This window comes from Vigna unguiculata, chromosome 4, assembly GCF_037176805.1.
Source record: "Vigna unguiculata cultivar grain cowpea cultivar isolate G323 ecotype 2 chromosome 4, ASM3717680v1, whole genome shotgun sequence".
NCBI lineage: Eukaryota > Viridiplantae > Streptophyta > Magnoliopsida > Fabales > Fabaceae > Vigna > Vigna unguiculata.
In genome coordinates this window covers 37,439,349-37,454,329 of record NC_140795.1, presented here as the reverse complement: position 1 = coordinate 37,454,329, position 14,981 = coordinate 37,439,349, and the positions used below count along the sequence as shown (strand labels likewise).

The window sequence follows — 14,981 nt, the reverse complement described above, 5'->3', positions numbered from 1 at the left end:
TTTAGAAGGTTAAATATATTTTTGTGTCAGTGTAAACAATTCAAAAAATATTATTATAAAATATATTTAAAATATTAAATTAACTTAACAAAATTTAATTAAAATAATTAAATTCACATATTTATAAAGATGAGGGACCAAATTAGTCTAACATTTCAAAAATAGACTAATTCTAATTTTTACTCAAAATTAGAGAACACAAGTATATTTAACTCTATTTTGAATTATAAAATTTAAAATACAATAAAAAATCACGCTCCTAATTACATAATATGAAATATCTTTCTACATCTGAAAATATATTCTAGGTCGTATAATCTGGAAGATATATTTTATTATTTTGTTACAAGATATATTTTTTAGGTCTGAAAGTATATTCCAAATCGTGAAATCTATAAAGAATCACTGAGGAGTAATTTCGGATTATAATATTTTATGGGGTTTCAGGATGAAGAAAAAAAGTCCGGGAAGGAAGAAATTGTCGTGAAAATGATGTAAGGACATGCCATGGGCCAATAAAGTCTTTATTTACTTTTATGAATAAATTTATCAAAAATTCGATATAAGTTTTTGAATTTTAAATATTTTAATTTTAATAGTAGAGAAACTTAGAAAGTATTTTAGTTTCTATGCAAATATCTACAACAAGAAATCAATATCAAGTATGTGTTTGTTTCCAATACAAGAAACTAATTGAGTGACAAATGTTAAAAAAAACCCAAAAAAACGATGACAAATTCTACCTTAAAATTTTCATCCTAATATATAGGCTAAAAAAGTTATTTTCTTGTAAATACTTTGTTAAATTTTATTTTACTTCTAAACAAAACCCATAACCATAATTGATTAAACAAATGTAATCGATTAAAACTAAATAACATATAATAAAGATTTATTCTTTTGATCTAAAATATATAAATATAAATAATAATTAAATATTTATAAATATATTTTATTATTATTATGAAATGAAAAATAGAAAACATTAAAATAATTAATAAAATAAAATAAATTTAATATCCTTCTAATATATTTTTTATCAAAATAAAATAAAAATAAAATTATTTACATTTTGGTATAATTTATTTTAATATATTTTTATACTCAGATATAATTTTTTATTTGCTAAAATTTTATAATAATTTTTTGTCTTAATTTAAAATTTATTTTATCTTTAATTTATATTTTACAATAAATTATTTTAAAAATATATGTATAAATAACCAAATTTATTTTATACAATCATTCACTTTACTACAAATTTTCCTAAAAGTTTCCACTCACTTTACCTTATTGATATGCATGTAGATTTATTTAAAAACATCAATTAAAACATTTAAAGATATATTTGTCCCCAATTATCTTTATTTTAAAAATTATTGAATTACCTAAGTCCTTTACGTGGATAAAAATAGATAAAACTGTAAATAGATAAAACTGTAAAGGTTCAATTTTTGTTACTTGTTTTCTCTTTTTCTTTTTTTAGCCAAATTTAGTTTGGCTTAGCTAAATTGTTTTTTCAACCATCATCATTTCTTCACTTTTTTATCCACTATTCGACTTGATCTCTTGTAGCTTAATCAATCCATGAGCTTAAACTTAACTTTGACTGCATTAAAAAACCACTTAGAATATTCAAATAATATTTATACAACTAAAAAACTATTTTTAATCTATTTTTATATCTCAATGTCACTGAGCTATCTTGTAATATATCCTAATTTAAACATCATTTTAAGCACAAAAAATAACAAAGAAATTAAGATTAAAGGTTTAGTGAGGCATAAATATGCATTTATTAGTGGACCTTTGATCGGGCCGACTCGACCGACATTTGACAGGAGCCGCTATAATTGAGGCACGTTCAACTAAATTTTTTCCGTCCTCGGCTCGACATAATTTTTAATGAGGGTCAACTCCGCCTAGGTCGATTGGGTTTAATTTCGGCTTGGACTAACTTAGTCAAATTTAGACTAAGGACAATTTGGCTGAATTTCGCTCAATTTTGGTTGAGTTTGACGCCAAATTTTGACTAGGTTCGATTTGACCAAATTTCGCTTTGGATCAACTCAATCAAATTTTGGTTGTATTTAGTTTCATCGAATTTTGGCTAAGCCTAACTCGGTCGAATTTCGATCGAGACTGACTCAACCAAATTTTTCCCGAGACCTTCTTAGCCAAATATCGACTAGTGATGACTCATATCGACCTTCAGGTTGAGAAGACTAGAGTCAACCTTTGACCGAAAACAATTAAGACTAACTCTTAACTACATAGCTTAGACCCACTTTGATTTTGGATTTTTTAAATCCAAAAAATATCCGATCCAAATCTAATTAAATGAATTAAGATTTAGATTTTCAAAATCCAAAAAATTATTCAACCCAAATCCATTGTTAAATGGATTTGTTAGGTTTTACAGAGAGGGTTTCATTGGGGAGAACAACACCAATGAGATCTGAGCCTAACCACATAAGACACTGACACCACTCTCAACCCAAAACCTTAAGGCGATGGGTTTATGGGTCTTTATTCTTATATAGTGCTCTACTTTCTCATTTCTGGTTAATGTGGGACTTAGACTTACACTTGGATTCCTAACCACATTGGTACACTCCCCCTCCAACGGCGCTTTACCTGGAACCCTTACTTGGGACCTTTGCCAGGAAGACTTCGATACTAGGACCATACTGCACTCGTATGAGCCGATATTAACCATCGGCTCTGATACCACTTGTCAGGTTTTATAGAGGGGGATTCATTAGCCTAACCACATAAGGCATTGACACCACTATCAACCCAAAACCTTAAGGCTATGGGTTTATGAGTCTTTATTCTTATATAGTGCTCTACTTTCTCATTTTTGGTCAATGTGAGACTTAGACTCACACTTGGATTTCTAACAAGTGGTATCAGAGCCGATGGTTAAAACTGGCTCAGACGAGTGCAGTATGGTCCTAGTATCGAAAGTCTTCCTGACAAAAGTCCCAGGTAAGGGTTCCAGGTAAAATGTGTCCGTTAAGAATAACGGCGGTACAGAAAAGGACAGAAAAGGAGTACTCATGGTTGGGATGCTTCCGCTGGAGGGGGAGTGTACCAATGTGGTTGAAGGGACTCACCCTTGAGAGGGAGATTGTTAAGAATCTAAGTGTGAGTCTAAGTTCCACATTGACTAAAAATGAAAAAGTAGAATACTATATAAGAATCAAGACCCTTGTTCCTATCAGAATTGAATTTAAAATCCATATATATTTGAATCATTATGAATTGAACGTGGATAATTTGTCCACCTTACCTGAATCAATCTTAATCAAGTTTGAGTTAAATTTCCTGAAGAAGAGATTTTGGATGCGGTCATTTTAAAGGTTACACACCCCAAAATATTGAACAAAAACACAACCAAAGGATGAAAACTAGTTGCAATAGAATTTGTAACGTTACCCCACTTTTCATTTTCTTACCTCTTTATAAAACCTTTTCCTTCTTTCTCTATACTTTCTCTTTTCTTTAATTTTCTTCATATCACACCTTGCAGTAACTAAAGGAGCAAAAGAGCATTTTTATTTGATTAAATTTTCAAATAAAATAAGTTTACGATTTCTTCTCTATTTATATATATATATATATATATATATATATATATATATATATATATATAATATCAAATCAAGGAGATGCTTTTTTTTCTCTTGCAAAATATATAAACAATTCTACAATTCTCAATTTTTTTATATCATTAGTTTAATTGAATGATACATGTACTCATATATTTATTTTGAAAGTGATGTATTTATTTGTTCATTAATTATTTGAGTCACTTTGAAAAATTCATTGAATTATAAAATAGTATCATTAAAGGTAACTACAACTTAAAGTATTTAATTTTGTGATAGTAAAATTTAAATTTATAACATTGTTATTAATTAGAATGGATCAATTTAATTACTTTGATTAGTCTTCATATCTGTTTCTTACATAAATATTTAATTTTATGTTTATCTTTTAATTAAAATTTAATTTTATAACATTATTATTAATTAAAATCAATCAATTTAATTACTTTGATTAATATTCATAAACTAAACATTTGTTTCTTATATAGAACCTAAGATAATATTATTTTTTCAATAAATTGAACATGTATGAAAAATATTTATAAATAATTTGGATTTGTTTTATTAAATTGATGATAATGAATAAATCATTTTTTACGTAATATTTTAATGGACATAAATAAATCAATAATTCAATCCAATCTATTATAGTTTGAATTAAAACTGATACAATCCATTTGCTTTATCACCTACTAACATATTGGTTAAATAATTGAAAAAAATGATTTTGTTTATTATAAATTATATGAAAACACAGTGGAAAAAGTATTGAATACACATTTTTCACATTTCAATTAAAAAAATGCTCTCTTTTTTGGTTAAATTGTGTAATAAATATTAAATGATAAAAAATATTTCCAATTACAGTATTATTATAATTCTCATAAGAAATGATATTAACAACCAATTTAATTCAAGATAAACTCAAAACCATCTTTTACTCTTTTCCACAAGTAAAAACTAATAATTTCCAGTAAATAAATAAATACATCGTACCATAAATAATCTTTTTTAAACTGGAATACACAAATTTTACCTGTGGTTCATAATATAATTATGAAAGTAACGTCAATTTCCATCAAAAACTTGTTCAATGATTTTTCAAATCACGTAACAGTAAACTAAATTCTCATCACCAATAGTCATAGAAGAGTCACTGTAATCAATCATCACATATACCATAATAATATATTAATATATATTATAATATGAAGAATAATAATATTAATATAGTATAGTAATAATAAGATGTTACAAAAGCATAATAAAAGCGAGAGGTGTGGGACCCACAGAAATCACACGCTTATTGACCCCAGAACGGAGGGGTTCTGCCTCAAGTTGCTTTCCGCAATATAGCGCGAAGCTGTTTTAATTGGATTCGGGCAGCGGGCACCACCGTTCGGGCAGCCTCACTCACTCATACTCACCACGCTTCACTCAAATACACTCACCACTCTTCACCCATAAATAAATACGCAGAGAGAGAGAGAGAAATCAATTAAAATAAAAAATAAAGTGTGCTCTTTCTTTCATAAGCAAGAGAGAAAAAGTTAAAAGCAAAGTTTGTTATTATTTTTATTTATTTTTGTTTATGTTTTGGAAAAGAAGAATGTGGGAAAATGTTATGATTTCTGAGTTTTGATCCTTTTCAGGGTGGTTTTGGAAAATGTTGGTTTTGATGGGATCGGGTTCTGGGTGTGGTGGTGGTTGGTAATGGTGGTTTGCATGTGAGATTTTTTTGGGGGGTTAGGGTTTTTGTGGCATTTTGGGTTGTTGGTGTTTTGTGATGGTGTTTTGGGGGGTGAGGTACCATTTGGATCTGAGGTTTGTTCTGGTGACTTAGTTTTCAATGGAGAGAGAGGTGTGGGGGTTTGTTTTCTTCTGGTGGGTGCTCTTAGCTCGCCCATTGTGCTTGGTTTCTGCTAACATGGAAGGTTTGTATTTTTTATTTTTATTTTTTGAGTGTTGAAGCTCTTTACTTTGTGGCTCATTTAGTGAGGAGTTCAAGCTTTGGTTGTGTATGGGTTGGATAACTGGGTTGAACTTTTGGCTGGTGTTTCATTGTCTGTGTTATGGTTTTTGTGTAGTGGTCTTGCAATGTTAAGTGCTGGATTGGTTTTGATGGATCATAGTTTGGTTTTGGGGTACAAACGAGATATTGTATCTACGTTTTTGTCCCAATGGCCTTATGGGTTTTGTGTTGGAGAACATCTGATGACAATGCCTTTGCTCTGTATCGATAAGATTCTAACAAAATGGGCTACGCTCTTATGGTTAGAGTAAGAAATATAAACAGAGTGTGAAGTCATTACTCATAGGGAATAGGAACAGTGTTCATTAGGCTTATCTTTTTCCTCAATTGTTTGTACTTGTTTGTCTAGTAGGGACATGATTCTAATGTTCTGATTCACATGCTTCAACAACTGCTGAACTTTTTTTTTGTTTTATTTATTTATTTGTCTCTCTCGGTGTGTATGTGTGTTGGGGGTCGGGGGTGTATTGCTCAGTAGGGTGTTGTTTTGTTAGATGCAGTGTGTAACAAATATATTTCAAGATGATAGTCTTTACAGCACCTGATCTTTGTCCTTGTATTACGAAACAGGTGACGCCTTACATAACCTGAGGACAAATTTACAGGATCCTAACAATGTTTTGCAAAGTTGGGACCCTACATTGGTGAATCCATGCACGTGGTTTCATGTAACATGCAACAATGATAATAGTGTCATTAGAGTGTAAGCTGTTTGCCCCCTGATATCTGTCGTATTTATGTTTGTTCTGTATTTTTTGCAGCCTAATTTCATCTTTTTACTTTTTAACGTGTTATTATCGCTTCCTTTGGTTTAATATCAGTGATCTGGGAAATGCTGCTTTGTCTGGTCAACTTGTTCCACAGCTTGGCCAGCTCAAAAACTTACAGTATTTGTATGTTATACTCTCATCCTTTGGTGTTTCAATATTTTAGTTCTCCTTTTATAATATTTCTATGAACTTGGTTAGTGGATGACCATATTTGTTCCTGTTTGTGTTAATATTTTATGTGCCAGTCTATTTTTCTGTTTCAATATTCATAGGGATGGTTTTCCAATAATGTAGAGTAAAACAGTACAGTATTTAGGACTGTCATGCGCAAATTTGGTACTCAGATCTCTAATTTTATGAATGCATAATTTATTGTCATTTTCTGAAATGTCCTATCTATAACATTTCATTCAGTTTTTTCAATGCAGATTTTAGGTGGTAAGGTTTTTGTAAGATACTGAACTTGATAAGTGCATGTTATTATTGTTATTTAGTTTATTATTCAGAATAATTATAATATTTTCTGTAACTGGTGAATTTATCTAAGGTATCCGAGCCCGATATTTGTACCATTAAAGATAAAATGAAAGGCCTTTGTATTGATCATCATACAAGTAATGAACTTTTGTTTACAGAAATCTGACTCTGATAACAGAAGAAAAATAGAGAAAAGAAAACTGTGTATTGATGACCTTAGTTTGAACAAGTAAATGAGCTTCTGTTCGCAGCTACTATATTTAGTCTAGAGAAGCTCATCTAACTGACTAAGTTATATCAACCGGACAATGACAGTTGTAACTAAGTGATTAACAGAAATCAACAACAGTTATAACACTAATTTATACGAGATTCTCTCTGGGTGACCTTTACTCCTTTTTGCTTTTTTCTTTTGATTCTGAACATGACAATTTGGTTCTTCATACTTTAAGGAGGGAAGGGTGTGGGAAGGAGAGAGAGTGGGAGGGGAATTGATGGTTGATCCTGACTTTTGAGAGTGTTCTACCATATATTTGTCTATACACTCTTGGCTTTGGATTATTGATAAGCTATCTAAATTGAAAATGGCTTCGGCTAAGGATGGTTTGACTAGCATTACAATTGTGCATTGGTTCTCTTTGGTTATGCTATTGAGTTTGTGCGATACAGCAGTTGCATTTGACTTAGTCAGAAGTTTCTTGAGGAGGTAATCCAAGGCCTCTTGTGTTTTGGGATTGTGCGGATCTTGTTCTAAATGTTCTGACATATTTGAGAAGAAGCCTATTAAGAGTTCGCCCACAAGAGAAATTTCCCATACTTGTATCTGCATTTGTTGTAATCCTGAAGAAAACAGACAATCTGCATTAAGTACTTTTCAAATGAAACTTTTAGCTTTGGAAGCTGTATGACTCTAAAGGGATGATATCAATTGCCTAGCAGTCAGTGATAAAATTTTAATGAAATATTAAAGTGATTTAGCTAGATTCTAATTTACGAAATATTAATTTGGAGGTCTGATATGTTCATATTTTTTCATGCTATTTCTTTTTTCATATCAGGGAACTTTACAGCAATAACATTAGTGGACCAATTCCAAGTGATCTGGGAAATCTTACTAATTTGGTGAGCTTGGATTTGTATCTAAACCGCTTCAGTGGACCTATCCCAGAGTCATTGGGCAAGTTGTCAAAATTGCGTTTCCTGTGAGTATACTTATTGTTGGGATGAATTGTTTTAAGTACATATATTTTGTGGAATTTTCTAAGAATATCTTTTTCTGAATTGCATTATTTATCATCAGTACATTTGGTTTGCATTATGATTTATGAATGACTCACGTTAGTGTAAATGAAAAGATAAATGTGCTAAAGCGCCTTGACAATAAAACAAATTCTTATGGGCTACTATACCATCATGTTCCACACCTTTTTATAACTACTTTTGGCTTAACCTTTTAAGGAGACAATTTTATGCTTTAGTAAATAAAAATAATATTATTTATTTAATAAAATATGTAATTGCACAATCTCCCTTCTCAATAGTAACTATATAACTTCTCCAGTTAAAAATAAGCACCACAGATTTTTTTAAACCATTATTAGAAATTATATATATATATATATATATATATATATATATATATATATTTTTTAAAATTTTATTCCTTTGATACAATAGAAATGCGGATATACAAGTTCATGCATTCCTGCTATTAATAAATATTTTAGTTTCATACATTGATACTGTTAGGATTTTTACACAGTATATATATTTTAAAATTTTATTCCTTTGATATAATAGAAATGCGGATATACAAGTTCATGCATTCCTGCTATTAATAAATATTTTAGTTTCATACATTGATACTGTTAGGAATTTTACACAGTTAACCAATTAGGAACCATTACAGATTTGATTTTCAAAGTAATTTATCATAAAAAGCCTAGTATTGAATTACATTATTATAAACGAACCACCAATTAGTTTTCGGTTCCATTTAGATCTTACCATGCATGGAAATCATGATTATATGATAGTGTAAAAATCTTTTACACTTTTGGTAGATACTAGTTAAATTCTACGGTGAATCTAAAAAATTAGATAACTTACATTCAACTATGGTTTTGTTGCTACTAATTCTGTGTGTCAAGTAGAGTTGACAGTTTAAGCAAATGAATAGTAAACTAATCACTAATTAAACCAAAGGAGTCATTCTTGGTTCAAAATGCTCACTGAAATACTAGGTTAGAATTTAGATATGTTACTCATTCAGGGAACTTGCATTCCTATTTACCCAAGATTGTTCCTTCATCCCTCCCCGGCCCATAGCATTTGATTATCGTTAATCAAATCATGTGCACTTGACTCTCTCTTTGTGAATACATTTTTTTTTTTAATTTTTCGTGCTTGTTTCTTTGAAGAAATTTAAAAGGTATTGTAAGAGTGAACCAGAAATGAAAATTAAAGCTATATTGCTTTGGTGTAAATTGCTATTATTTTTCTGTCATAGACTAGGACTTTAAAAGCTGAATATGGTGCCTTGTGCTTGTTGATCTATGTGTCTTGTTTTTTGAACCACTATGGAATATTAATATCTAATACCGTTTTTGTGGTATGTTTGTCTAAGGATAGCCGTCTTAACAACAACAGCCTTACTGGTCCTATTCCCATGTCACTGACTAATGTCACTGCTCTGCAAGTGCTGTGAGCCAGTTTCCCTCAACATGTGGTTTATTTATCTTAGCAATGTTTTTATGCAAAGCTAATGTTTTGTTCTCAATATTTACTCTGAAATGTAGGGATTTTTCAAATAACCGTCTCTCAGGTGTGGTTCCTGTTAATGGCTCCTTCTCACTATTCACTCCCATAAGGTATTTTGCTCAGCTTTGAGATATTCTTGCTTTCAGTGATCTGGCCTGCAAACGATTTCTGAATGGATTGCCCTTCCTGTAGTTTTACCAACAACTTGGATTTATGTGGCCCAGTCACTGGGCACCCTTGTCCTGGGTCACCTCCATTTTCTCCTCCCCCTCCTTTTGTTCCACCATCCCCAATTTCAGCTCCAGGTATTCTTTATTGTGCTTTTGAAACTTTAAAATTTGGACTACACTGTTATCTGCAAATTTGTCATAATTTCTATAGTTGTTGCTTAGTTTTTCTTAACCTGGGTTTTAACTTGAAGTTCATGCTATACCCATCGTGGTGGCTATTTCAACTTTTTATAATGTGGTTATGATGACTGGGCAATATTCCATGTCCTGATTTTTCTATTTTTGGTTTATTGAAATTTAATTATTGGTGTTAATATTTTCTTCTAATTTCCATTGAACGTCAGGATTCTTATTGTGTCATGCTAGTGAGTTGGTGTAGATTTACATAGACTTATTGTTCGTTCTCCATTGCTGCTGTTTATTGTCTTGTGAAGTTTTGAAGATTAAAATCTTTTCTTATCTAGTCGTTGGTCAGTCATACATTTTAATAGGTTCAGTCAATGCCTATTTATGCTCCCTGTCAGTTATTGCGTTCTTGGAAACCTCAGTATAAAGGAAGCACTTATATTTTGTGATTTCCTCTGTCTAATTGCAGGAGGAAATAGTGCCACTGGTGCAATAGCTGGAGGAGTAGCTGCAGGTGCTGCTCTTTTATTTGCTGCTCCAGCAATTGCATTTGCATGGTGGCGTCGAAGGAAACCACAAGAATTTTTCTTTGATGTGCCTGGTGAACTTTCCCTTCCTATTTGAGTTAGTAGTGCATTGGTGGAACAATTGGAGGGAGTTTGACTCCTTACATCTAATTGCAGCTGAAGAAGATCCAGAAGTACACCTTGGGCAGCTCAAGAGGTTCTCACTCCGGGAACTGCAAGTTGCAACAGATACCTTTAGTAATAAAAACATTCTTGGAAGGGGAGGATTTGGTAAGGTGTACAAAGGACGCTTGGCAGATGGTTCACTGGTTGCTGTGAAAAGATTGAAAGAGGAGCGCACGCCTGGTGGGGAGCTTCAGTTTCAGACAGAAGTAGAGATGATCAGCATGGCTGTGCACCGAAATCTCCTCCGTCTACGTGGGTTCTGTATGACACCAACGGAAAGGCTACTTGTATATCCTTACATGGCTAATGGAAGCGTTGCATCATGCTTAAGAGGTATGGCCTTTCCTTTTTCCTCCAGTCTTTGGCCTAGCAACAAAATAGAACATGGCTTATGTTAAAAGCCCTTCATTTTTGCTGTGTAGTGACTTTGAGTTTAGTTTTTCAGGACATGTTAATAAGTTACATATGATATCAGTTTGACTTTTCAGTTTTTTAACTGTCGTGCACTCTACTTTCTTGATTACCTATCATTGCCAGTTATTCCTCTCAATTTTCAAATTCTATAAATCCTTGCTACTGGCAATTAAAGCACATATATAGTTTTAGTGTCCTCTAGCTCTGGTACGTATAAAGAATACTAATAAAAATGATAATTAGGGTTTAAATTTATAAAGACATGTTTGGCAAAAGTTTACTAGTGTCATCTGTGGTTTAAAAGAGACTTCTAGTTTCAAAGTCCCTAGAGTTATTTCTCTAATATGATGTTAAGAAAAGTAAAAAGCCCACTCTACCTTTTACTCCTTTTTTCTTATTCATGTCTACATATACATCAAAACAAGGAATTTTGGGCCACCATTTTTGGATTAAGTGTTAACTACCATTGACTTCACTTATAGATTTTGTTATCCTCTGGCTTGGAAAGTGATTCTGCACTGATGTACAATTTCGTGCTGAAAGTATGTTTGAAGTATAGACTCAAACTAAAGAAGAGAAGATAAAGCACCATTATAAGATAAAGGCACCATTATAAGATAAAGACACTGCGCGATTTATGCAATTTGAGTTTGTTAACACTACAGTCACTGGAAATCCCATGATGTTTAGTACTGTACTGTAATGTTCTATGCTACAGTGAGATGAATTTGGTTAAACCACAAGTCAACAAAACTTATGTTACTGACTCAGTTCTTTATTTTATTTATGTCAAACATGAGTCTTCTACCTTATCTTTCCCAATTTTCTGTTGCCTCATGATCTCGTATTTGCATTATTCCAGAGCGTCCGGCACACCAACAACCCCTTGATTGGCCAACAAGAAAAAGAATAGCATTGGGTTCATCAAGGGGTCTTTCATATTTGCATGATCACTGTGATCCAAAGATTATCCACCGTGATGTAAAAGCTGCAAACATATTGTTGGATGAGGAGTTTGAGGCTGTTGTTGGGGATTTTGGGTTGGCTAAACTGATGGACTACAAGGATACCCATGTTACAACTGCTGTACGAGGCACAATTGGGCACATAGCCCCAGAGTACCTATCTACTGGTAAATCTTCAGAGAAAACTGATGTATTTGGGTATGGTATAATGCTTCTGGAGCTGATCACTGGACAAAGGGCTTTTGACTTAGCTCGTCTTGCTAATGATGATGATGTTATGTTGCTGGATTGGGTATGAACTGCAAATGCATACCGTTGTGTATTTGTTAATTTCATTTATGTTTACAGTTGAGTTTCATTCAATCCTTAAAGTAGTTTTCTCCTTCCTTCAATTCTTCAGACAAGGATGACACAGGAGTAGTAATCATGCCCGCAGATAGTAGAATGCAGAACATTTTCAAATTTTCCATTTTTTACATTTTCTTTGTCACCACTGTGCTAATTTCAATGCTATTTTTGTGCTTCTAAATACTTTCACTGTTTTATTATTGAAAATGGTATCTATGACATCAAATGTGTCCTGTTAGGTCTTGCAGGAGAAAACAAGTTCTAACTGATAATACTTTTTGACTGCAGGCTAGGAAAATTAGGTCAACGTTAATGTTACTAATGCTATTAGCACTGAAATGTACTAACTGCCAATATAATTTATCATGATCTGATTTAGGAAAGAAAAAACAGGCTATGCCTCTAATTGGAAAAGAAGGATTAGCATGATGTTGAACATTGACTTGTAGTCTTTTGAACTGTGCATTCATGATCTTTCATGAAACAATAACATGTTAAATTACAGTCCATGTTACTTGTCGACAAGAATCACAAGTGAATTCATAATATTTTATAGTAATCTAACGGCTGAGTATGTTCTTAGGTTAAAGGACTTCTGAAGGAAAAGAAGCTAGAAATGCTTGTGGACCCTGATCTCCATAGCAATTACATAGATGCTGAGGTAGAACAATTGATTCAGGTTGCACTGCTTTGCACACAAGGTTTCCCTATGGACCGGCCTAAGATGTCAGAAGTAGTGCGAATGCTTGAAGGTGATGGTTTGGCAGAAAGATGGGACGAGTGGCAAAAGGTGGAGGTTCTGCGCCAGGAAGTGGAGCTCACCCCTCATTCCAGTTCTGATTGGATTGTTGACTCAACTGAAAATCTACATGCAGTTGAGTTATCTGGTCCAAGGTAACTCTGGCACAATAGTAAGTTAAAAGGAGAAAATAGAATTGTTTGACATTTTTTTCAGCTATAGAAGTTCTCTTTCACTCTTGTTCCTTCCTGTAAGTCTAGTCCACTGCATTGTATTCATTTACGTTTGTGCATAGCTTTCTTGAGTTACAATGTGTATCACCTGCTTCTGCTGTGGTTTGATGAAGTGAAAATTTACTTAGATTAAAGAATTGCAGTAGAATTATGCACACTATCTTTTATACTTTTCTATAATCTGCAATTTTGATGATGATGTTCTGTAAAGTTGTGTGGTAGGAGACTATCCCTGCACCCTCATGGGCAAGGTGGCCAATTTGCATGGATCCTTTGTCCTTACAAGTGCTTGCTATCATTCAAATCTGGGTTTGTTTGTCATGATTATTACTTCATTTTCCATGCATCAAGTTTTTCATTTTTTAAAACGTAGTGCTTGACTCATTGTATAAATTTATTAGTTTTTCTGCACCACCCTTTTATTTTTCTTTTTTACTTTGCTCAATTCTTTCTTTTACCTTGCTTGCTTATATGTTTAATACTTTATGTGCTTGTATATTGATCAATTATTTTATATTTGCTTCAAGTTTATGGCGATATTTTTTATTCAATGATCCTGATTGATTTTGCTGGCAGTGTGTTATGTTTTTCTGTATCATTTGTAGGTTGATGATTAATTATATCTTATTAGTTTCAATTTAATTAGAATATACTAATGAATGAAGTTTTTTTTTTACTTATAATATAATACTTTTGTAATAATTATTTGAGTGATTTCTACTTGTTTGTAGTTAATCTTTATATTTGGCATCTAAATTAAATTTATTTGTCTTTAAATATAACATCAATAGTTCATTCATATCCATTAAACTATTTAATTTAGGTAATGTACCACTTTATATTTTTATGAAATTGTATGTTTTTTTTCAAAATTATTAAATAAATAATGTATACAAGGAGCTCAAATTTTTCTTTAAAAGCTCTTCAACTTTTGAAAGAGAAAAAGATAAACTCATAATATATATTGTTTATGAACTACAATAATTAAATATAGTTTGATTCAAAAGGTAATTACTGTGAGGAACAATTAGAAGATGGGTTCATATGGATTCAGTGATTTCTTTTCAAAAAAATTACTTAACTTTAGTGTATTATTATTATTATTATTATTATTATTATTATTATTATGTATGGAATGACCAACCTTAATTTAAAAAAAATATATAAAGGAAATCAGTGAAAAATATGTGAAGTTATGGAACTTATTTTGAGCAGAATTCACTTAATCCGTCCTGTCCTGTCCTGGTTCATATATTTATAAGAAAATTTTAAAATACTTTTTATTTATAATTTAGGACAGGAAGAGAACATTTTCTCTGGAGTCTTAAAAAGTGAACTAAGTCGCCTTGCCGGAATAATTTTGAATCACTAATCAAACCTCTTTCTAATTTAATCACTAATCATTAATCAATTTCTTCAAAAATGAAAAAAATTTCTTAATCCTTTTTCTGAAACCGTTCTTATATTTAGTAATTACTATAGTTTTATAAGCTTTACAAGTTTGAAGTAACTTTTTCGTTAGAGTTCTCACTGACATTCGAAGTTGCTTAAAATGTATTGTTTTTCCGGCCAACTCAACTT

At 31.7% G+C, this 14,981-nt stretch overlaps 1 protein-coding gene across 1 annotated transcript; it reads left to right on the top strand.

The window, feature by feature from the left end:
• Window positions 1-5,159: 5,159 nt before the first annotated feature.
• Window positions 5,160-13,610, top strand: LOC114182262 (somatic embryogenesis receptor kinase 2-like). Its single transcript, XM_028069091.2, has 12 exons — window positions 5,160-5,175; window positions 5,267-5,548; window positions 6,217-6,349; window positions 6,468-6,539; window positions 7,952-8,095; window positions 9,525-9,596; window positions 9,692-9,763; window positions 9,846-9,958; window positions 10,479-10,610; window positions 10,693-11,034; window positions 11,978-12,372; window positions 13,012-13,610. The coding sequence occupies exons 2-12, from the start codon at window positions 5,464-5,466 to the stop codon at window positions 13,324-13,326; spliced, it is 1,875 nt and encodes a 624-aa protein (XP_027924892.1). The 5' UTR covers window positions 5,160-5,175; window positions 5,267-5,463; the 3' UTR covers window positions 13,327-13,610.
• Window positions 13,611-14,981: the final 1,371 nt, after the last annotated feature.